This window comes from Salvia hispanica, chromosome 5 (genome assembly GCF_023119035.1).
Source record: "Salvia hispanica cultivar TCC Black 2014 chromosome 5, UniMelb_Shisp_WGS_1.0, whole genome shotgun sequence".
In the NCBI taxonomy this organism is placed as follows: Eukaryota; Viridiplantae; Streptophyta; class Magnoliopsida; order Lamiales; family Lamiaceae; genus Salvia; species Salvia hispanica.
In genome coordinates, this window is record NC_062969.1 from 37,414,099 (window position 1) to 37,438,878 (window position 24,780).

The following is a 24,780-nucleotide window of genomic DNA, read 5'->3' on the forward strand; positions in this document are numbered from 1 at the left end:
CAATCGACAATAGGGAGGGAAGACACAAAAGAAAGAGGAGTACTGTTTTAATTCAAAATTTTTAAGTTTTAACATGTCATAAAGTTTAACTTAATAAATTTATCTGTATTTATATCTCTGAGCATACATCGCCATACACAATTACACAAACACACACATGAGACTAATTATCTCAGAATCTATCAAGATTATGTTTGTTTATCTATTTTTTTGTTAGGAAATTATGGTTTTGTATATTGAAGTGGTATGTAATTATTTATGCGTATCTATCTTTTTTTTGTACTTATAGATTTTTCATTTTATTTTTTTAACGTAAATGACTAGAAATTTAACGTCAAATACTCTATCACTTGGTCAACTCATACATGCTGTTGTTGGAATTTTGGTTTTGTATGTCGAGGTGCTACGTTTATATATTTACTATATTTATTTTTGTAAGCTTCCTATTAGTAGAATCTATCTACACTTGCATGCAACCTTTTAAAGATTTTCCAAATTGTAGGAATTAACCATGATAAAAGTGACCACCACATATGTATAACATATTTGGACACTGGGTAACGATAAAATGCAAACTCTAAATATTGTACAAACTCCAAACTATGATCTAGACCGTTATAACATATCAATAGATGACAAAATAACATCAACAGAAATTGCCAACACATTGAACACAGTGTCAACCGTTCACACTGTGCTGAAATTTTCTGTTGATGTTATTTTAGCATATATTAACATTTTCTAACAGACCAAATTATAGTTTGAAGTTTATACAATATTTAGAGTTTGTACAATAATTACATCCATCCTTTTGGAAACTATTATTAAAGACAAGATTTTTAGTACAACTCATCTAATTAATTTATTTGATCTTATCTCAAAGGATACTGGGAACATATTTACATACTACTACGTACAGTATTTACATAAGGAAAGCTAAAACGTACAGACCATGAACGTTACGATGTCGCCATGATGATAGTGAATCTGATTACATAGCCCAGCCGGCCCAACCCAATAATACAACAAATTGGGCCATGCCGCCTTCCAAATAAAAACCATATTCATGATCTTGTAGACTCTAGTGTTACAAAAAAAAAAACAATTCTACTAAAATTAGTCATGGCCTATTAATAATCCCTCTATTCCCCAATAATTATAAAGGAAAATGGATTGAAAAAATTAGTGGAGTATAAGTCTCACTTTTATAATACAATATGAGTGGAATGAATTAGTGCGATGTGGCACCTACTTACTATTTATTGTAAAAAGTGAAAGTGGATAGTTAATGGTGGACGGACAAAAATAGCAAACTATGGATAATTAATGGAGAACGGATGGAGTATAAAATGTCGACGTTAATAATTAGTCTGGCCTACTAATATAATTAAGCAATACTATGACGAATTTAGAAAATATAAAGATTAATTTTGAAAATCTTGGTGCGAAATAACGTATCACACTTTATATTCATTCTTCTCCTTTTTAATACTAGATAAATAAAAATTTAAAAGTTGATCACAATAGACTAGAACATAAACAGTTTAACTTTAAACATTACCGTTAAATCAACTCAGAACACTCATCAGATCTCTTAGTATTATATTTTATCTGGATGTTCAAGGATGTGGATAAATCTATGAATTCAACTGTTTAAAGGAACAAATTTGAAATTACTATTTATGTTGTTATTAAAACTACACATTCACAATCACACTCACATACGGTGACTTGACACCTTTCAATTTAATACCGAAAGACAAAACATCTTACCAATAGTTATACTTACAGAAAAATCAACTTTTTAATACTAAAAAATTTCTTCAGTTCTCAAACTCATATTTGGCTAATATAAATTTTAAGAAACTGTCTGAATTTGTAAAAGAAAGTTGGTAAAAAATAAATTCCTACTAGTAGTAGTTTATATTAATTGTGACTAAAATGAGTTGTGATATGTTACTTAATTTATTAGATTAATAAAAATAAATTGAGATATTTATTAGAATCCATCCAAATAAAAAAAATACTATGAAACATTTATAGAGAGGAGTGATCGATGTAATATTATTCCTTTAATTTGGTGCTAATTATCCTTTGGGCCAAGTTGGCTTCGATGGGTTTTTTCCATATTGCAACTATCCAAGTAGTATGTGCGAAATAGGGCTAATTTCATTTCTTAACTACACATTTATTTTACGGATTAAATTTACTTCTTTAACTAATTTGCGATGATATTTATTGAAGAAACTCACAAATGCATTTCTTAGATTAATTAAACCCACATATAGAAAACGCGATTCGATTTTGGTCTACTAATCTAGAATTTTCGAAGACGCGACGCTTTTCTTTCTATTACTCGATTTAAATGATAAATCGTAGATTAATCATAAAGTCACCGACCAACTAATTTAGAAAAAGCTGCATAATAAAGCAAAGCAAATTTGCATATAAGTAAATTATTTAAATTGAAGGCCCGGCAACAGAATAGTTAACTTTAACTTAATGACTCTTTTAAAATCCTCTAATTTTATATCCAGGTGGCCAGCATCTCTTTAGACCACATTAATTTAACTCAACTTGGCAAAAATTGCTAAGCGAACGTAATATATCAACACATGATTGGATATTTTTGTAATTTCAAAATATTTCCATTAAATAATCAATTTAATTAGCATTGCATTTTATGTGGAGTAATTATAACAGAGGCGACATAATTAAGATTCCTCCACCCCACAACTGAGCTCATCATTCCAACGTCAGCATAAATAGATCATGGATGGTCATCACTCATCCACAAAGCATGAGAGAGAAGAAAGAGAATGGAGATGAATGTGATAATGTGATATGCAAATAAATATATAAAGCCTCCAATTTCAACCTTTTTAACTTTTTAAAGTTTAGTCAGAAATGTTGATTTGGTCACTAACAGTGACGCATGAAAGATTATCCTCTGCTTTAATTAAAGTTACCACTAGTATTCATTTGGAGTATGATTTGTTTTACAATTTTATTTTATTTTCTTAAAATTCCCTCGACAATTATTCTTTTTGGAGATTTGCAAGAATATAATTCGTATGCGTGGAATTAACATTATATTCTAAAAAATCTGTGGGAATGAAATGAATCGACCTTTACAATTCTATACTAGTATGTGGTTCCCACATTACGCCCTTTTCCGCTTATATTAATTTCATTATTCCATATGAGGCATATCGAACTTTTAATTTATTTTTTTTTGGTGATGCAATATGGCCATATAAAATCTGAAAGATTTACATAGTCCCTTATTTTTATAAAAGGGCTAACAAGTTTTGAATATAATAATAGTACACACATTACTTATGTAGTTATGTTCCTCAAAATGTTACGACCGATTGATATGACTATATGTCTATATTAATGAACTTCAAACTTAAGATGTCTTGGTTAATTAATTGTAGTAAGATCTAACCTCAATGCGCAACACTCATGATCTGTCGCTATCTCACTCAATATTTTATCAAAGTTATTAACCGGGTACGCCGAATAAATGTTTTTTCTTTTCATTTGATATAGTTTTAATCAATTTGACACATGTTAGGTTACCTAATAAGCGTAGGCCTATGGTGATTGAAATTTAGTTGATGATTGACTATACACAATACATTAACGACAATAAATGTGTCACTAACTATAATTATTTCTTTATATGAACCTCAAACTTTTGGTATTCATAAACAATTATGCATATAGGATGAATAGATAAGCATTGTAGGCCAAGGTCAATACCCTTTAAACGAGTTAAAAATGTATCAAGATTCTCTTCTTATTTTGATATTTTGATAAGTTGCTTTATGTATCATTGTATTTAACAACCATCTAAAACGCTCATTTAAACTACAATTATTTCTTCATGCAGCCAATAAAATCGACTTTGCTTTGCTTTAGTAGCATCATCATTCATACACTGTCATCAAAAGTGTGGTCCAAGTACCGTCGAGCTTTGCCTTAACAAATAAATTGATTTCGATTATTAATTAATTATAGGGTAATCAGAGTAAAAAGGACAATTTGAGATTATGTATATAGAGTGATATATAAGTAATAGATCAAATAGTTATAATATTAGCATGATTTAAGAAAAATACACTCCAAATTAGATTTGTAATAAGCAATATATTCTCAATGTGGAATTGTGAGACATCGACAGTGGGTTAAACACATTTCAAGCAAGTCCAGATGATGAAATCAGTTAATAATCGAAAATAAAATATCGCCTCAAAGCACATCGCATATGTACTCTAGATGTTTCTGTCACTACAAATAAATTTGACCTTATCACATCCAACTTATGGAAATTATATATGAATTAGATATTGGTATGAAATATTTACATAAAGTACACAAAACTAAAATGAAGGAAAAATATATTTTTCATTTTTAAAATTGAAGGACTAATTTAATCCTATAAAATAAGTAGGAAGTGTATCTGAGCAGCAACTCTGTTACTTACATTTGTTTATCAGAAGAAAACAAACATATGCTGAAATTTATGTTGCTTCTACGAAAGTGGCTGACATTGGATTAAAAATTCGAATAAAATACGGCGCTAAAATCAATACCCTTAGTTTTGTAATCTTATTACAGTTATACCATTTGACGATTAGACCGCCCATTGATTTCAGTGGCCTCCTCGTTATAATTCATCAGGCCCACAATTTGTGGTTGGAAGGAATAAATAGTAAAGAAAAAATTTGAATTCCTTAATTAACGAAAATTTTGCTATCCTAGAATAGTACAAAAATTATAAGTTTTAATTAAATATACACAAAATTGAGTATTTAAGATACAATAAGAATAAAGAATGCATGATGCTAATAATGACAATGACGGATTATAGATAATCAAATAATTTATAGAATTTAACATAATAATTCTTCAAAAAAAAAACATGATTTCAAGAGAAAATATTTTATCATACACATTGATATGATGGGATTCTAATCCTATTGCATGGGATAAAACAAAAATATCAAGGATCTTAAATATAATTACTCCTATATCAAGAATCTGTATTGAAGACATGAAACTCTATTATCCAACATTATTTTTGTAGTTGACTTTAGAATTAAAAGATGTGAAATTTCATAGTATATAGAAACTACTCCCTCCGTCCCAGTTTTGGAGTCACATTTTGCCTTAAAAGTCCGTCCCAGTTTTAGAGTCACATTTACAATTTTTCATATTGGGTCATACACCCTCCGTCCCCCATTAGGAGTCACATTTTGACCGGGCACAGGTTTTAAGAAATGTAAAGAAAAGTTAGTTGAAAAAGTTAGTAGAATGTGGGACCCATTTTTTTATATTGGTTTTATAATAAAATGTGAGTGAATTGAGTTAGTGGAATGTGAGACCTACTTACTATTTATGGTAAAAATGAAGTGTGACTCTTAATTGGGGACGGACCGAAATGGAAAAGTGTGACTCTTAATCGGGGACGGAGGGAGTACAATTTTACTCCATTGTTCATCAAAATTACATCAAAATGTCATTATATACATTAAAATAAACCAAAATAAAAATAAAAAATAAAGTCAAAAAGGGATCCACCTTCAACCAACTCACTTCGTTTATTACATACTCCATCATCTCACTTCATTAATTACACACTTCACCAATTCCTTAAATTCTACTCCCTCCGTCCCAAGGTATTAGACCAACTTTCCTTTTTGGGATGTCTCAGCATATTAGACTCATTTCCTTTTTTTAACAAAAAGCATCTATCTTATTTTATTCTCCACCTACTTTTTTCTCTCTTCTCTCCCCTACTTTTTCCCCTCTCATACTTTACTCTCTCAACTTTAACTATTTAAATATCAATTCCTTAAATCATGTGCCCAAAAGAAGTGAGTCTAATACTCCGGGATGGAGAGAGTATATCATAACTAAATGTGACTTCAAATGTGGGACGGAGAGGGTAAAATTTAAAAGAGTTGTTGCTAAGGATCCGTACCCCACGTGTGGTAACTATCAGGGCGGCGGGGCCTATCTTACACGCTGCTAGTGGCATTTATGTAATAACTTGAGTAAAGGGCATCTTAATTGCTTTCCATTTATATTACTTATCTTACTTTAATCTTCTATATATCCTGCGTTTCAGCTGAAAAGGAACTTCCTCTCTCATCAACTACCATTCCTGCTGAAATTTTCTACGGCCACCAACTGTTCAGGTATGCTATTTCGATGCAACTTTGTTATTTTTTTTGTGATGAGCTCATCCTTTTTTGTGGTTTTGTATCTACGTGTAAATTTTTACCTGATTTGGACTCTATATTTGTGATTTAGTATGTAATTTATGAGGATTGAGGAATAGCATGGGGATTTTCTGTATCTTAAAATTTTAGCTTTTTTTGGGAATTATTTGTAAGGTTACCATGAATTGCTGCTACTCTTTGGTTCTTTTAATTTTTTTTGTTAGAATAGTAGTGTAAACCAGACAACAACTAAAATTGTTCTTAGAAGATACGTAACAGGAAATATTATCTAATTCGGAATATGTTCTGGTTTTGCAGTAATTTATTTTACTTTCATTTCTGGAATTTGACAATTGAAGGCTAATTGGAAATATACTGTTGTATTCTTATTTTTCTTGTTGGACGATTTACCTTTGAGCTTTAGAATGCATTATAAATTTCTTTATTTGGGAATTTTAGTGTGCAGATAACTTGGTTTATCTATTTGATATATTTCATAATTACTCCGGGAATTATTGAGGTTTTGCTTTTTAGATTGCTAGTTGTGCATCTGCATTTATCGTATTTAGTTGAAAGCTATGTTGGTAGTTGGTAGTACTACTATATTTTTCTCCCATAATAAGAAAAGGATCACTAGTACCAAGTTATTAAAGGAGATCCAGTTTTATTTCATTTTCCTTTGCTGGCAAGCTGACTATGATGTATTCTTTTGATTAGAATCATTTTCCCTTATCGGCTCTAGTAATGTTAGCTAAGGTAATTACTTTGATTATCTCTACACAATAAATTCTAATAGGCGAGTCACGAGTGTGATTAAGGGTAGTGGAAGGCTTAAGAAATTTGTTGTCCAAGTGGAATCAAGAACTTCTGCTGATGGTTATATTGGCAATATTTATGGTTTTCATTTCTCTCCATCAAGGCCTCAAGTTTTTGAGTGACTATAGCTTATTTAGACACAATACTATTTCCTTTTGTTTCCACAGGAACTCTTGCTATCAATTGAGGTGCAGATGCCGATTAGATGTGAATGACGTAGCTTGTGAGTCATATTGCTGTATCCTCTGTCCAAGTGCACCACGCAGAAAGTGCCCAATTGCCCGAGCTTAAGTGAAGTTAGTTCCAGTTTTTCTTCAGATGCAAACATCCCGAACATCCAACTCTTTCCAAAGCTTTTACATTCAGCCTATGCAGCAGATCGACCCGTACAGCAGTTCCACCTTTCAAATTCTGAACAATGACTCAACTGGTAGCAGAAGCCAGGGAACTGAAGTTTCATTTCAAACTTCCCCTGATCAGTTCTTCACTCTGGAATCAACTCCTGCGACTGATTATGCTACATACAGTTCACCTTCAGCTGTAAGTGTCTCTTCAAGCAGAAGTCCATTTTCTCCCCAGGGTTCTCAATCGTATGCATCCGATCTTTATCAGCCATCTGATGTTACTTACGGTTCACCTCTGAGTGGGGCTTCTGGGGTTGATGATGAAAACAAGTTGCTGCATGCGCTGTGGGTATTGAGGAACGAACTTCCGGTTCCTGAATCTGACACCGATGATAGTGGAACCTTTAATGGTGTAGTTACACAACCTTCTACCTTCACAAGATATAACAAAATCTTGGAAATGGCCCCTCACATGGACCTGATACAATTGCTTGTTGCCTGTGCTGAAATAGTATCGGAAGCCGATACCATATCTATGTCAGACAGGCAGGTTGCGATATCCGCTGCAGAAGCTTTGATGGAAATATTGGAGAAGAACGTTTCCGTGTCTGGTGAGCCTGCACAAAGATTGGGCGCGTACATGTTGGAAGGACTCAGGGCAAGGCTGTTATCGTCGGGAAGCATAATTTACAAAAAGTTGAAGTGCAAGGAGCCAACGAGTTCCGAATTGATGTCTTACATGGGCGTCCTCTATCAAATCTGCCCGTACTACAAGTTCGCCTACATGTCATCAAATGTTATCATTGGGGAAGCCATGGAGAATGAAAACAGGATCCACATAATTGATTTCCAGATTGCACAAGGTAGTCAGTGGATATCCTTGATTCAAGCTCTTTCTCGTCGGCCTGGTGGGCCACCGTACATTCGCATCACCGGTGTTGATGATTCACAATCAACTCATGCCCGAGGCGGAGGACTTGATTTAGTTGGTCAGAAACTAGCAAAAGTGGCTGAGTCATGTGGGGTTGTATTTGAATTCAATGGTGCGGCTATGTCGGGTTGCCAAGTCCAACTGGAGCATCTTCGAGTTCGTCACGGGGAAGCCTTGGCTGTGAATTTTCCCTACATACTGCACCACATGCCGGATGAGAGCGTGAGCACTGCAAATCATCGCGACCGCCTCCTCAGACTAGTCAAAAGCTTGTCACCGAAGATCGTGACCCTTGTTGAGCAGGAATCCAACACTAATACCTCCACTTTTGCGCAGCGATTCTGCGAAACCCTAGACTACTATACAGCAATGTTTGAGTCTATCGACGCGGGGCGGCCAAGGGAGGACAGACAACGGATGAGTGCGGAGGAGCACTGTGTGGCAAAGGACGTGGTCAACATAATAGCGTGCGAGGGGATCGAGCGAGTGGAAAGGCATGAGCTGTTCGGTAAGTGGAGAATGAGACTTGGAATGGCGGGATTCTCCCAACTCAGACTCAGCCCGGCGGTTAGTAACTCGGTGAGGGACATGTTGAAAGCGTATAGCCCGAATTACAGAATAGCGGACCTCGGCGATGGTGCTCTGTATCTTGGATGGAAGAATAGAGCTTTAGCTACAACTTCGGCATGGAGGTGATGATTGTCCCTGTGTGAAGAGAATAATACTTGTAGGTTTATATTAGAGTTGACTCTGTATGTAAAGGGAATCAAGTGTGTTTCTGTTTGTGTTTGTTTTTTTCCAACATATGGACATACATGTAACACGTTGTAGTATGGGGCATCAGTGGCCAAAATTTGACATTCTTTGCCACTTTATTTTCAGTTGGTTTGTAGTTTTCTATGGCCATGTGGATGTGTATACAGTATCAGGGAAAGGAGCAATTTAATCATTCTTGATATTTGCTAATAATGGAAGGTTGGAACTCCCAACTGAGAACTCAAATAAAAACTGAATGAACACAAATGGAATGTCATAGCTCACTTTTTTTGACACAGCAAGTTGAATTGGCAAACTCATCAAGAAGTGGAGCCAACGCAAAAGTTATGAGCAAGTCAAGCAAATTGAAACAATTTCTGCAGCTTGCTCACAAAACAGGAGAGATTTTGGTGTCATGGAATTCTCCATCTACCTAGGTTTTTGTATAATTCTACACATCGTATCTACTCATCTTTCTTTTTCCTTTTCTTATGCTTATGTATTTTGCCCTGTTTCTTTCCAACTTGTTTTTTGTCAAAAAGAATGCTCTTTGATAGTTAATTTGAGAAATAATTTTAATAAAACTGATTTTACATATATTTCTGGCTTCTATATAATTTGAAAAGACAATAGTCATCCTAAATTATGATCAAGGTGTGTGCATATATGTGGCTATATCAAATGAAACCGCATACGGAAGCAACAAGAAAAGCTTTCATAGCTCAGTTGGTTAGAGCACCCGTTTAGTAAGCGGGAGGTCTTGAGTTCAACTCTCAATGAAAGCAGTTTTCACGTTTTTTATGCTATAAATGGAAAAGGGAATCGATCATGCTTTGTTAATAATTTTATTTGGAGATTTCCCTTATTGGTTGTCAGGCCCACATTATGAAGGATTGGATTTTAAAATTGGGCCCTTATTCCATATTTTCACGTCGTTACAATATTTATTGCGAATGAACAACAGATTAAGCAGAGGCTGAATACCACACGACCAACATTTACATGGTATAATCTCCTTTACAACTGATTTTATCATATCAAATTGAGTACACAAATGAATCTAATTTCGAATACTTGGTCTCAAGCATGCGGTAATTTAACTCAAATATATGTTTGAGTGAGTGAAAGCAGCTTGCCCATTAGACTTGGCATCAATCAACCTCGAAAATGAGTGACCTCCATATTGAAATAAACAAGGCACAAAAGAAAATAGGTATTATTAGAAATTGATTGGTCACATACCATTTAATACTATTAACATAATATTCATTAGAAATTTTGTTAAAAATCTAGAAATAACCCTAGTCACCGATCCATCCTCTCCTCTCCTATAATCTTTTACACGAGAGATGATAGCACTCTCTCACACGCATACACACGCACACAATATATGTATATGCAGTACTAGTATCATATAAATATACACCAATACATACATTATTTTATTACTATTTCGCACTCAACATACCCATATATGGACTCCAATATTTACCCATTTTGGATGTGAAAATCGATCTTTACGGCCCACACTATCTTGGTTTTCTCTCTCTATCACATAACAGAATAAATATATATAAATAAATACTCCATATATGTATGTAATTTCTCATTATATTGCAATTCTAACATGTAGAGAATTTTGGTAAACAAGAAAAAGAAAAACACAAGAAAAGAAGAGGGCCTTCAGCCCTCTGCTTCCCTATCTATGCCTCCTCTCAGATCTTGAATTCAATCCGTTTTCCTTCTCCGCCTCTGATTGTTCGGTAAACACAAGCCCATATCATCTAACTTATCGATCTTTCCTGCTCATTCCAAGTCAAAGTTTGATTCTTTATTATTCTTTTGCAGGGGGTTTTGGATTGCGGCTGCTCTTGATTTTCGATCTGTTGAAGATCAGATGGACTCCTGTTGAACACAGCAGATTGCCCTTTTCTCATCTAAGTAGGTTTCTCGTGTATTTTGTTGCTCTAAGGTAGTCTTTTCTCTACTCATCCGCATTACTGCGTTTCGCAATGATTGTATTTCTTTGCTGCAATGGCTGATTCCGTATATCGAATTTGATTGTTATATCAACTGTTTACTGATCTAGATTCACTTGTTAGTGGATGGATCTCTCTTTTGTTATTCTTTTCCATTGTTGATTATGTATATGTGTATGAATGTTGATATGATTTGAATTGCTTACTACTAGCTGACTGTTTGATTGGAAATCAGGTGTTTGCTATAATGGAAATGGAGCCTGGGAAGTTGTTCATCGGTGGGATTTCGTGGGACACGAGCGAGGAGCGTTTGAAAGAGTATTTTCAAACTTTTGGTGAAGTGGTCGAAGCTGTGATCATGAAGGATCGCACCACTGGCCGTGCCCGTGGTTTTGGTTTCATTGTTTTTGCTAATGCTTCTGTCGCTGAGAAAGTTGTCAAGGAAAGGCATGTCATAGACGGAAGAACTGTAAGTTGTGTATCCTCATTTACCGCTGCATTGCTTTGCTGTTTTTTTTAATCCATTCAATGCCGTTGCATAAGATGGCCAACTTGTCGGTGATGTTTTTTTGTTTGTCATAAATTTGGCATGTGTGTACCAATGGCAATACACAATGTCGTTCAGTTTGATAAAACAAATAGAGAAGTGAAGATGATAGGAGGAAAAGTCTTCCTGTTTGTGTGATGTGCAGTGTTTGATTAGTGTTTCTTTGGATGTACATGTATTATTGCATTTTAATTGTTGTACGCTGGCTTATGTTCCATGATAATGCAGATTCTTAAACGATCTTCTGTTTCTAATGTTCTAGTAGTCGTGATGGCATGGAACGATGTATGTATATAGTGAGAACACCTTTGGAAAAGATGGACCATTTTTCAAAATAAATGATTTAGACTGTTTAAAGACTAGGAATCAAGAAACAAGATTTTGGATGCATTTCCCTCTACTAGGCTGTGCCAGTAGGTTTTTATTTGTATGAACATCAACATACTGTTGCTAAAACATGAAGAAAATAGTTAAATTATGAGAAACTTTTTATATTTAAAGGGACTAACATTGGAAAGTGTCCTGGTACCATGTTCTTTGAAGTGCTTACATAAGAAAACTAGCCTATGTCAGTAGGTTTACTTTAACATGAATTAATCCGTGCCACCTTTTCATCTATATGGGTGAAAATGCATTTTATTTCTATCATTGCTTTGTTCTCAAAGGAATTAGGGATTATCTTCCTTGAGTTGAATGCAAATTTGGCAGAAGATAATTTTTTTTGTTATTGTTCATTCCTCAGGTGGAGGCAAAGAAGGCTGTTCCTAGGGATGATCATCAAAACTTCAACAGAAACAATGGCAGCATCCATGGCAGCATTCAGGGCAGCATCCAGGGATCCCCTGGTCCTGTTCGTACAAAAAAGATCTTTGTGGGGGGATTAGCATCCTCAGTCACCGAAAGTGACTTCAAGAGGTACTTTGATCAATTTGGAACAATAACAGATGTGGTTGTGATGTATGACCACAATACTCAGAGGCCTAGAGGTTTTGGGTTTATCACTTACGATTCGGAGGAAGCAGTGGATAAAGTCCTTTTCAAAACTTTTCATGAACTTAATGGAAAGATGGTCGAGGTTAAGCGTGCTGTTCCAAAGGAGTTATCACCTGGACCTACACGAAGCCAGTCCAGTGGCTATAACTACGGGCTGAGCAGAGTGAACAGTTTCCTTAATACCTATAGTCCAGGACATAATGTTAGCTCACCAAGTGGTTACGGGATGAGAATGGAAGGTCGATTCAGTCCTGTTGCTGTAGGTCGGAGTGGATATCCTTCTCCCTACAACACGACTAATTTCAATGTGGGTTTGAATTCAGACACTGGATTTAGTTTAAACAGTGGGGCAAGTGCTGATTCTGCCTTTGGCTATGGACGTGGGATGAACTCTTTTTATAGTGGTAATACAGATCGTTTTGGTAGTCCCATTCGCTATGATGGGGGTGTTATTGGAAATGGGCCTATGTTGAATACCAATGGTCGAAATTTATGGGGCATCGGGAATCCCAACTATGGTTCAAACTCAATGATGTCAAATTCATTTGTTGGCTCGGGAACTGGAAATGCTGGTTTAGTTGGTGGTCTTGGAAGTATTGGGGAAATTTGGGGCGCCACTCCTAATATACCTCAAGCTGGAGGAAATGCTTCCTTTAACTCCGAAAATTTTGGCTATGGCATCCGGGATATGAACTTTGGTGGTAGAGCTGGTTATGGCAGAAACAATGGTAGCATTGCTGGCACAACATCTTCATATTCTGCCCCAAATAACATTCGTGATGGGGGTTTGGCAAACTTGTACGAGAGAGAGTCCTTTTATGGGGATCATGCTTGGCAACCATCCTCTCCTCAGCATGATGGTTCCGTACCTTTTGGCTATGAGCTTGGTGGGAGTGGAGATGCAGCACCAAACAATTCTGTTGGTTACGTTGGAGGTTATAGCGTTAATGCTAGGTCTAATAGAGGTAACAATTCAGACTTTATCATCTCTATACTCTCATTTGCTTATATATTCTTGTTTTCTTTGTACGTACATAACGTGTTTGTTTAAAGCAGGGATTGCAGCCTAGAACATATTACGGTATGGATACATAAAGATTGTAGAGGCCATATAATACAAGTGGAAGAAAAGGAGAGAGGAACATGGAGAAAATACTTGTTCTAGACAAGTCAAGAAGAAGATTTTATGTAAGGTTTGAACTTGAGTTTTTGAATATAGGGTGTTTTGTTTTTGGTAATTTGTTTGAGATGCGCAAAGGAGTTGCAGGATATACTCAAGAAAGAGAAAGTATATTATGATTGAGATGAGAAGCCTCCAATCTTTTGCCTAGACTTTTTTTCTATCATTTTTGTGCTGTAAGCCCCTCGGAAACAACACTTTGATTCGCTTGGCTAAGCCATCCCACTTCACTAATATAACGTCTTCTTCCCTCACGTCGCATCCTCTTTCGTTCTTGCCTTATTCTGCTGTGTATTATGTACTTTGTTTTCCTGTTCTCATATGAGATAAGCATATACTATGTTTGATTGCATATTAAGGTATATGCAGAGATTATGGTAAAGAGTTTATTAACTTATGGTAGGAGGTAAAATTATGGTAAAGAAAGAAACCCAGTGCATCTATTATCTATACAGGGAGACGTGGTCTGTGGAAATTGATGAAGAATACAATATTTATTAGAATCATATTCTAACCAAATAAAATATGGAATAAACACCAAGTCTGTTTATTATATATAGGTTTTAGGTCAGCACACAAATAATTAACACAAGAATCATTTTCAGAACATCCTTTGTTTTGTCCTGACATGTCCTCCTTTGTTATCCTGCTATGCTTTTCCACATCTTTATTAGTAGTATTTCTTTTGTTTTCTTCTTCAAACTGATAATTTTTTACTTTCCAATATTCTCTGTTTCCACAAACTTTTACCCATAAAGATTTAGTGCAAGGAGTGGAACTGTACAAAATAAGTCATCCAACCAAGGGATGTTTTGTTGGTTATAACTTATATTAGTATGTGTGCTTTTAAAAAAAATAAATATAGAGTGAGCTATCAATATTTGATCCCTAATTATCCGTGTTATGGACTTATGGGGGTGAAGTTTGTATCCAAAATATTTTGAATATTATTTTATTACTTTATTACAATTAAGATAAATACTAGTAGTTTTTTTTTATCTACCAAATCATATCCACAAACTATTCGAGTATTAATTAATTTTATGCAATTAACAATTCTTTTTGAAATATTGGAACTGTTATAAAATATGAAATCTTCTAATAGAAATAATGAACATATATATAGTATTAAATAAATTGATAGAATCTACAGAATGTGTAAGTTTAAGTTTATATCAAGATTAACCAATATGATCCAGCACAACTTAGTCTAAAACCACTAACTAAAATAGAATTAATTAACCACTAAAATAGAATTAATTGACTATAACTATAAATCCACCAATAACGAATCTTGATTTTTCCCATAATCTTCTATCAATGTCAAAACAACAGTATTTAGAAACTTTTCACAAATTCAAGTTATTAGGTGAATTTTATTTTTTATTATTAATTCAAATAGCCCAATTATTATGTTTCTATTATTGGACTCGCGATATCATCTATTTTGACGTAACATTGTCAATTTTCAGTGCGCAGTACATTTCGATTTTATCGGAATTTGAATTTGTGGGAAATTTCAGGATAGATGTATTTAGAGGTAACTATTTTAAATATAAAAAAAGTAGAAATTCACTAACGAGTGGTGAATTAATATCCAATGGCCTAATAATTAATAAGTTAAGTATGCTATAAATTTGACAAAAGCCACAGGTTAATCAAGCAATATCCTTAAACAAATGCATAGTATATATACTACATATTTTCCACCAACAAATGATTTAAATTTAAGACAGAAATTGATTTAACGGTTTGAATTTTCGATTTTTTGGATTTATGAAAATAATTACTCCAAAGGACTTTATTATCATATCTTGGACTTAAAAAGTTATAACACCCGCAAAAACAGAAGGCAGAAAATTTGCTCAATGTTCACTAAAATAGTTTTATAATGGGATATTGACATCTAATATCACGAAACTTTTAAAATGTTGGATTTTTCCCATAAACTTTAAATTTGACAAATAATATCACGAACTTTGCTACCTGTGTATTATTTCCCACCAGCTAAATTTCCGGCTATTAGTAAAATGACATGTATGTTGAGTTGGCAAATTAAATCTACTTGTCAATCTACTTGGCAATTTTTTTTAATTTATTCATCATATTTGGCAAACTACTCGATGAATAGCCAACAGCTTGACATTTTTTTCGAAAACCATCCCCATTCTTCTCGTCTTTCTTCTTCCGACAGCGGTCCCTAACACTGAAGGCGAGAAAGCAGCGGTCCCCCGACATTGAAGGCGAGAACCTGGCGAGTGGAAGAAGCAGTGGTCCCTCTCGCGTTTGCAACACCGAGAATGTATCTGCAACAGAAAAAATACCAACTTTGAGATAAATCAGCTACTACAGAGTAGTTCATAAAAGCAATGTATTAGAAACTCAACACAATTACAACCTTCATTCATCCATTACAATTACAGCCTTCAATCTTTGAGATGAAATGATGCTCTCAGTTATACAATTCACAAATCAATGCAAATCATTAAAACTACACTACATTCTTGTCAATCCTAAATATCAAGCTCAAAAGCAACACTAAAAAGCTGTGAAATGCAAACGAGAAACAGAAGAACAAGCTTACTTCACATAGGTGATGTGTGATATCCAATTGTGAGGATATTGAAATGGTGACAGATGAGTTGATTCCTCCCTCTTGTCTGATATCCAATTGTGAGGATATCGAACGACACTTCTCAGTACGAGAGCTACCTACGTAATACAGAAAGGCGACACAATTGGGCTTCAATAGGAATAGAAGAATCGTTTTTCATTAATTCTTCCTCCGACGTCGTCGATGGAAAATCAAATGAGATGAGAGCAGATTCTTCCTCTGATGTCGGGCTTCAAATCCCCAACCAAATTGCGAACCCTAAATTGTAAATTGAAGGATGAAATGTTTCTGAGATTGAAAGATGAATCGATTCTGAGATTGAACGATGAAATGTTTCTGAGATTCTGCGAGCAAATTGAAGGATGAATCGATTTTCAGATTGAAAGAACCAAAAATCGTTTTGACAGAATTGAAAATCGTTCAAGAACATAAGAAAGAGTGCAAAATTTCATAAGTGAAAGGACATCGTTTTGTGGAAATTCCGGCGAATGCCACGTCAACTTTCCGATAACCTCCGGCAAGCCACTTATGCTTGATTTTGCCAGCTCAGCTAGCGGGTGGGAAATAATATACAAGTAGCAAAGTTCGTGATATTATTTGCCAAATTTAAAGTTCGTGGGAAAAAACCCAACTTTTTGAAAGTTTCGTGATATTACATGCCAATACCCTTTTCTAATTATGTATAGTTCAAAATTTTTCCTGCTGAAACAGTTTGGTGTAATTTATACTCATCAATTGTGACAGCACAATTTTGTTTTAGATAAGATATTAGCAGAACAAGGCGATTTAGCATGACAAAGTCCGTTTTTCCATTTCCTATAACATATTACTAGTATGATAAAAGTATACGATTCGTTCCTTTTGTCAATTGTGCTATTATTTCATAAAATTTGACTAGCAGAAAAATTCAACTACTATATATAGTACTATTACATCTTCAAACAACCAAATCCCACTGTAATCTAAAAGCAACCTTTCATAGATCACAAATTCACAATAATTTGCCTGAAATGGTAAAACCCCACTATATTTATTGCACTGTGCGCCTTTCACACCCCCCAAAAAAGAAATACACTGAAATTGATATTGAAAATGAAACAAGGCAAATAATTGTGCAGTCAATGTGACTGTACAAATATTATTCACTAAAATATTTATTATTTTGTATCTTTGATTTTGATAAACAAGAACCTTTATTCCAAAACAAATGTCCGATGTAGATCTATCTCAAGTGGGATACTTAATACAGTACTATTGAACATAAATCATACTGGCATACATCACTACATTATCAGTTAAGTATAGTTATAAGGTAATTGTAGCATTTTAAAAAAAATTAATGCTTCCTACCGAACTTGACATTGATAAACTATGAAAAATATCAAGTCTAATATATCATGCTTTATCATCTCATACTAGTAAACAACCACTAAATAAAACATGCACGTCATCGACGTGTATGTATGCACATCTATATCAGTTATAGTACCTGATATGCAAAAGATAAGTACTTAGTTTGAAGGAGTAGAAAAGCAATAAGGTAAATGCTTGATAGAAAATTTTCTAACACCTTTTGAGCCATTTACAGATTATGGTAGAAAAATAGATTTTTTCCCTCAAGAGTATTGAAGAAAATTGGAGTATATCTAAAATGAGAGTGCCAAATCATGATGAACAGCACACACCTTTTTTAGCTTTTGCTTCTGTTTCCTGCTTCTTTTCTTCTTCAGCCTGTAAAACCACTGTTTTCCCATCTCCCATCCAATCCGGATCTTTCTCTTTGAGTTCTTGAGATTGCATAACTTTCCTACTTAAAATATAGTAGATCTCTTTCACCACCTTCTGGAACGCAGCATTAACATTGGATGAATCAAGAGCCGATGTTTCCATGAAGAACAGTCCCTGTGCTTCTGCCAGGGCTTTGCCCTCCGCGGTTGTCACCTCCCGAGCCTCTTTTAGATCAGACTTATTGCCCACCAATATCGTTACCACATTCATGTCGGAGTGACCTGTTTAAAATGAAGCATTGTAAGAAGCAAGTATAAGTTGCGGGACGAGCAACTATGGAAAAAAGATAAAGCTTTATCATTCTAACGAGGCACAGTTTCATGCATCCGCCCTAACTAAATCCTAATTGTGTTTAATAAACCCTAACTGCGGATTGTTGAATGAATCATAACTACTGAGAATGTATACAAGTTTTTGCCCATCTAATAATAGTGATACACATCCATGTATGAGGAATGACAAATCCATAAACAAATTTAAATGCAGCATTAAAACATCAAGTTTCTTACTTTGAAGTTCGTTAAGCCACCTGCCAACGCTATCAAATGTGGGGCGTCTGCTGATGTCATAGACCAGAAGTGCTCCGACTGCGCCTCTGTAATACGCAGATGTCACAGCCCTAAACCGCTCCTGGCCAGCTGTGTCCCATATCTGTGCCTTAACTTCTTTATGATTAATTTCCATCTTTTGGGTCTGAAATTCTACCCCAATAGTAGACTTCGAATTAGCGTGAAACTCATCTCGAGCAAATCTTGCGAGCAAGTTAGATTTACCAACCGCTGAATCACCAATCAGAACAATCTTGAAAAGGTAATCCTCTGTCTGCTGCTGTGTTTGTGGTTGTTCCTCATCTGGATTCGCCATCTTTACACGGTCTATTCACAGCCAAAGAACATATCTTGCTATTGCATATATATCAACAAAATAAGGGTCCTTATAAATGCCACAGCTCGAGAAATGCCAAACTACAACTTAAAACTAGGCAGGTGAGAATACTGTGACAATGGTCAGTTATAATGATGATGAAGCAGCACTCCAGCACCGAAGGAAGGAGCCTGCAATTTATACGTGCACACGAAAGATGAAGACAAATCACCGGCTACTCAACCCTTCAATAGCAGCTTTACCACTAGCCACTATTGCAGAAAAATCATATATCTCTGTTTAATCTTTCAGGAACAACTGAATGTTAAGGCACCTGCATCACGAAGCAAACATTAGAAACCTAAAATACCACAGTTTACACAGTTACTTGAAAAAAGATCTTGAAATTCTTTCAAACACTTTTTTATTTATTTAGTTATTGTTAATATGGCTATTTTGTTATGACAGATTCCTGTTTCATATGCTTCTTCAAAAATGTGAAATGCCTATTTCTTATGATAGATTCCTCTTCCTTGAACTCAAACCAGCAGTTAAAATGTAGTATAGAATTAGAAAAATAAGTTTCTCTAATCCTTGGAGATGTATTACCAAAAGTGGGATTTGAAATTTACTTAGTAGATTAAACACACGAAGCGCTTCTTTAAAGATGCAAAATATCTCTCTCCTTCATGCTAATTTTGCCCTACTGCATCCCCACTCTTCCTTTGAAATCAAACCCATGGAAAGTATTGTAATTCACTAGTGACAAGAAAATCTATGGTGCAAGTTATTGGCTGATAAGAAACAAAAGACGCATGAAAGAAACGAGTAAGTATCAAAAACCATGGACGCAAGTCATTTTCTAATGAAACTCCACTGGTAGACATACACCTAATTGACAAACTAATTAGTTATAGTTATAGTTTGAGGTATGCTATAATTCAATAAACGAGTTACCAACACACGCATTAAAAATAAAATGACACTACATGTAGCATGAATTTGTAGTTTTTTTTAATTGATATGAACAGATATTACCAATTTGTGAAAAGCTTAATTTTGGCACATGAGTACATGACATGCAGTGCTGTGCAATGGAAGCAGAAGCACACAGTGAAAAGGTGGAAAACAAATGGAAAGGAATCGAAAAGGCACAGTCAACAAACAGAAGGGTAAAAGACCTTTACTGCCAAAAATCTTAAAGCTAGATGTGCAGAGAAAATCCAGCAAAGTGAAGGAGGAAACCATATCATGCTGGAAATGAACGTTTCAAGCTACAAATTGTATCCTAAATATATGAAACAAGTAATAGCTGAGTTGAAGAGAGGATTAGTGCAAATTGCATGTCGAAAACAAGCCATTCAATAAAAAGCGCCAACAAAATCCTATCAAACCATTCCCTAAAAAAATAAAATAAAGGCAATCATCACGAACTTTCAAATTGAGAGAAAAGAATTGAAATAGACCTATCGCATTTCAGCGCTTTCGCATCGGAATATATAGCAAAAAAATTTCCCCGAGAAGAGATGATATACATCAACATCACCACATTTCAAGGCATCGTATCAAAAACAACAAAAAAAAGATGGATTGAAATGACGAGAAAATTGAATGGTGTTGAAAATTGAAGATTGAAACATACCCCGCTCTTCAAACAACCAATGCTGCAATTTCGAAATGCAGATGAAGGAAGATAAAATGTATATATTGCAGAGATATTAGAGGGGGAAGAGGAAGAGGATCAAACAATTGTAACGGTTCTGTTCTGGGTTTAGAAAAGAGTAGGGTTAGGTTTGACGATTTGGGTCGGGACAAAAACTAAACAGATTAAAATGCTTTGATGGAACGCACAAATGGTTCCGGGTTACCATATTGCTACCGCAATTTGATGATCTTAGAGAGATTGACTACTACTACAAAATTAGCAATCCCAAACAATTTTAAATGATATTGAAACAATTATATTTCCCTATGCACGAAATAATCTTATTTTACCATTTAAAACATTGACCGTTCAAAGTTTTATTTACTTTTTCTATTTTGAATGTATAGATGTACCATTCATATAATCATCCGTCCCATAAAAATAGATCATTTGATATTGACATGAGTTTTAATGCATAATTGGTAAAGTAAAATAAAAGAAAAAAAATAGTTGAAATTATATAGTGATCAGTGGGATCCAAAAATAACAAAGTAAAATAAAAGGAGAAAAATGTTGATATAAATAAATATGAACTATTTGTATGGAACGAACGAAAAATGAAATATGACCTATTTCTATGGGGCGGATAAAGTATTTCATAATCTTTTTCACCGACTTTAACTTAAATCCTTTCTTAAAATTTTCATCGAATGAAATTGTAACTTTAATCGTGGACAAAAGAAGTAGATTCTCTGATTACAAATGCAATATATGCAAATAATATATTCTATCGGTCAATAAAAAAATAATCACATTTTTCATTATACTATGGATATCTAATTTCTATTTTTAAAAACTATTTCACCACATTTTCCCTTTCCCTTTCGTACTCTATCTTCAATTTTTCGATTTATTTTCTACTAATTATATATTAAAATTTATTGTCCACAAATAAAACATTTTTTCATATAGAATGGAGTGGAGTAGTATATAATTCTACATCTGCCGCATGCTATTAGCATCTTTTCTGGTTCGGCTCGTCCCAACTATTTGTACTATTTCGATTTTAAGTAAAAATTAGTGTATTTAATTAAGATATTAGAGTTAATTAAGTGTTTTCTTATTACACCTAAAAATTAAAATATTAGTATTTAATTATATTATTTACGTAATCCGAATTCACGATCTAAAATGAAAAATGCGAGTAATATGAGACGGAAGGAGAAGGAGTATTAATACTGAAGGGGGTGGGGGGGGGTTATGTTTGTGAAGTCTACAATATAAAAAGACTTAGATTTATTCGTTTTTAGATAAACACAATACAATAAAATTACTTCTTTTCATAAAAGTGAGTATAGAATTTGTTTTAGAGTAAAGGTCAAAATTGGTCCTGAACATATAGCCATTTTACCTTTTTGGTCCTAAACTTTATCTTTTGGATTTTTTAGTCCAGCACATATGAAAAATTGATCATTTTGGTCCTCCGCCAATAGTTCCGTTAAAAACTAACGGTCAATGGATTTAATCCCAATTTTGACCAAATTAAACTCTTAATTCTAATTTTTTAGTCACTAATTAATCTTCTAATTATTTTAACAAATATCCATTTAAAATTAAAATTCAAAACACAATGCTTCTTTTCACACTCTTCTTCTTCCTCACCTCCGCCGCCGCCGGCACCCTCCTTCCCGACGCCGCCTCCCTGCTGGCCTTCAAGTCCTATGCCGACTTCGACGGCAAGCTCCTCTACACCACCAACAAGCGCTTCGACTGCTGCCACTGGAGCGGCGTCAAGTGCGCCCAGGGCCGAATCGTGCGCTACGACGTCAACAGCCTCGCCCTCCGCGGCACCGTCTCCGCCGCCTCCCCCGCCGGCCTCGACCAGCTCCGCGTCCTCAGCCTCCGAAACAACTCCCTCTCCGGCCCAATCCCCGACTTCTACTCCCTCCTAAACCTCAAAACCTTGTTTCTCGACCACAACCGCTCGACTCCAACCGATTCTCCCGCGAGATTCCTCCGCTGAACCAATCGACTCTGGAGCTCTACAACGTCTCCAGCAACAATAAAAACCCAAGATTTAATTCTAATTTTAAATGGATATTTGTTAAAATAATTAAGAGATTAATTAGTGACTTAAAAATCAAAATTAAGAGTTTGATTTGGTCAAAATCGGGATTAAATCCATTGACCATTAGTTTTTAACAGAATTATTGACGGGAGGACCAAAATGATCAAATTTCCATATATACAGGACCAAAAAATCCAAAAGATAAAGTTTATGACCAAAAAGGTAAAATGACCATATGTTTAGGACCAATTTTGGCCTTTACTCTTTGTTTTATATAAGCAACCATTCAGACTTGAAAATTAGGTTTTACAATATACGAACTCTTAACACTCGATGCATACAAGATCTTCAGGTAGAGGCATCCTGAGGGCGTACCTTTTTGTGCTGTGCCTCTATCAACTATTTCTCTTAATGAATTTTGTTGGTTGGTAGTGATTAGATCTTCACTCATATTCATACAGGCTTCAAAGATGTCCATGGTTTTCTCTGCAGTGTATGAGATTCAACCAACATGCGTGAGATCTTTGCTTCATCGAAAAACTGGGTGTTTTTTGAGATCTTAGAAAGATAGACAAGTCAAGACAGAGAGATGGAGAGTTTATTGATTTTAAAATTTCGTTTATGATATAGTAGTACTACATGTTTATTTGTTTATTAATGTATAACCATTATCTTTGTTGCGGTGTTGCACTTTATTATCAAGTATTGAGAACCTGGAAAGCATTTTCAGATTGCGAAACTTTAATACATCTTTTTAGATTCTTCAAATAGAAATATTCAGGTTTCAGAAAGCTGAACAAGAAAAAATCACATATAAAATAATTCTGATGCCATGAAAAATTTACAAATCCTTAATATTGCATTGATTTTCTTATTTCTTTTCTCTTAAAATACACACTCGTTCTAGTTTCACTACTAAATTAATGATTTTAATAATATCTATTATCAGTCATATAATAATTTTTTTATCTTATAAAAATAGTTTTAATACAATAACATGTATACTCAATTGAAGACTACAGTTTGATTTATATATTATGCTTGTGTAGTTGTGTATCTTGAGTAGGATGAAGAAATATGGTTATGTATTAAATCACCTCATTTTTAACAAGTTGGGATCTTAGCGTTTGAATGTTGAAAGAACAATTATACTATTACATTTACATATATAAACACATTTAATTCATATTTTAAAAAAATGTATTATTGTAAGAGAAAGAAAAGTCTTGCATGGATGTGTGTTTAAAGAGAAAAAAAAAATCAATGCAATTATAAAGAAATATAACATGTATCAGTTACAAGAATGATTCATAAAACAATAATAAGAGTTAAAAAAGATTTATGCACGCTTCATGATATATCTCATAGATAATATGGTCATCAGAGAACATTCATAATTTTCCTAGTGGAAACAACATCTTTTCTACATATGGTTTAGCAGTCAAAGTCCACTCTTTGACCTTAAAGCAAAAATTCTCAATAAGCACCCTTTCAATTTATAAATGTTAATAATATTTACAATAAATTATTAAATTTTTTTTATAATTATACTGTTAAAATTCTTAATATCTTATCCCACATTACTTGGTAATGATCCTACTCTCACCTATAAAAGACACATAACCCCCCCCTCCCCTCATAAGGTCTTTTAACAAGAGCGACCATTCGATTTACGCATTTATCTCTTTATCTCTTCTCTTGCCTACCCACGTGATGGAAGTCCGATGTGTCATTCCGGCCCACACGTGTGGGAGCGAATTAAAATTCTTAATATTTTGTCCCACATCGGCTTGGTAACGATCCTAGCTCACCTATAAAAGTATGGACAGTAAAGATCCTAGGTCACCTATAAAAGTATGGACGGTAAAGATCCTAGCTCACCTATAAAAGTATGGATAAACATTCCCCTATTAAAATTCTTAATATCTTGTCCCACATACCAAGCTCACCTATAAAAGTATGGATAATCTTCCCCATGTTAAAATTCTTAATATCTTGTCCCATATCGGCTTGGTAATGATT

The 24,780-nt window shown here is 34.4% G+C and overlaps 3 protein-coding genes and 1 non-coding gene across 5 annotated transcripts; 3 read left to right on the top strand and 1 right to left on the bottom strand.

Annotated features, from left to right (window-relative positions):
- The first annotated feature begins 6,118 nt into the window (after positions 1–6,118).
- On the top strand, positions 6,119–9,205 carry LOC125188713 (scarecrow-like protein 13). The gene is made up of 2 exons (XM_048085722.1): positions 6,119–6,209; positions 7,217–9,205. Exon 2 carries the CDS (start codon positions 7,368–7,370, stop codon positions 9,018–9,020), a length of 1,653 nt encoding a protein of 550 aa, XP_047941679.1. The 5' UTR covers positions 6,119–6,209; positions 7,217–7,367; the 3' UTR covers positions 9,021–9,205.
- A 586-nt stretch (positions 9,206–9,791) lies between these two features.
- TRNAT-AGU lies at positions 9,792–9,865 on the top strand. The gene has a single exon. It is a non-coding gene; the product is annotated as a tRNA-Thr (tRNA).
- Positions 9,866–10,669: 804 nt separating this feature from the next.
- LOC125186107 (heterogeneous nuclear ribonucleoprotein 1-like) lies at positions 10,670–14,033 on the top strand. 2 transcript variants are annotated; one of them, XM_048082423.1, is made up of 5 exons: positions 10,670–10,843; positions 10,929–11,021; positions 11,295–11,528; positions 12,349–13,564; positions 13,656–14,033. In XM_048082423.1, the coding sequence occupies exons 3-5, from the start codon at positions 11,307–11,309 to the stop codon at positions 13,667–13,669; spliced, it is 1,452 nt and encodes a 483-aa protein (XP_047938380.1). In that variant the 5' UTR covers positions 10,670–10,843; positions 10,929–11,021; positions 11,295–11,306; the 3' UTR covers positions 13,670–14,033. The 2 variants fall into 2 exon arrangements, with proteins under 2 accessions (XP_047938380.1, XP_047938379.1); XM_048082422.1 differs by having other exon boundaries at positions 10,672–10,843; positions 10,929–11,052.
- Positions 14,034–15,787: 1,754 nt separating this feature from the next.
- On the bottom strand, positions 15,788–20,947 carry LOC125186186 (ras-related protein RABA5a-like). The gene is made up of 4 exons (XM_048082533.1): positions 20,688–20,947; positions 18,691–19,379; positions 18,079–18,402; positions 15,788–16,085 (listed from the first exon to the last, which is right to left on the bottom strand). The coding sequence occupies exons 2-4, from the start codon at positions 19,043–19,045 to the stop codon at positions 15,853–15,855; spliced, it is 912 nt and encodes a 303-aa protein (XP_047938490.1). The 5' UTR covers positions 19,046–19,379; positions 20,688–20,947; the 3' UTR covers positions 15,788–15,852.
- Between the last annotated feature and the right edge of the window lie 3,833 nt (positions 20,948–24,780).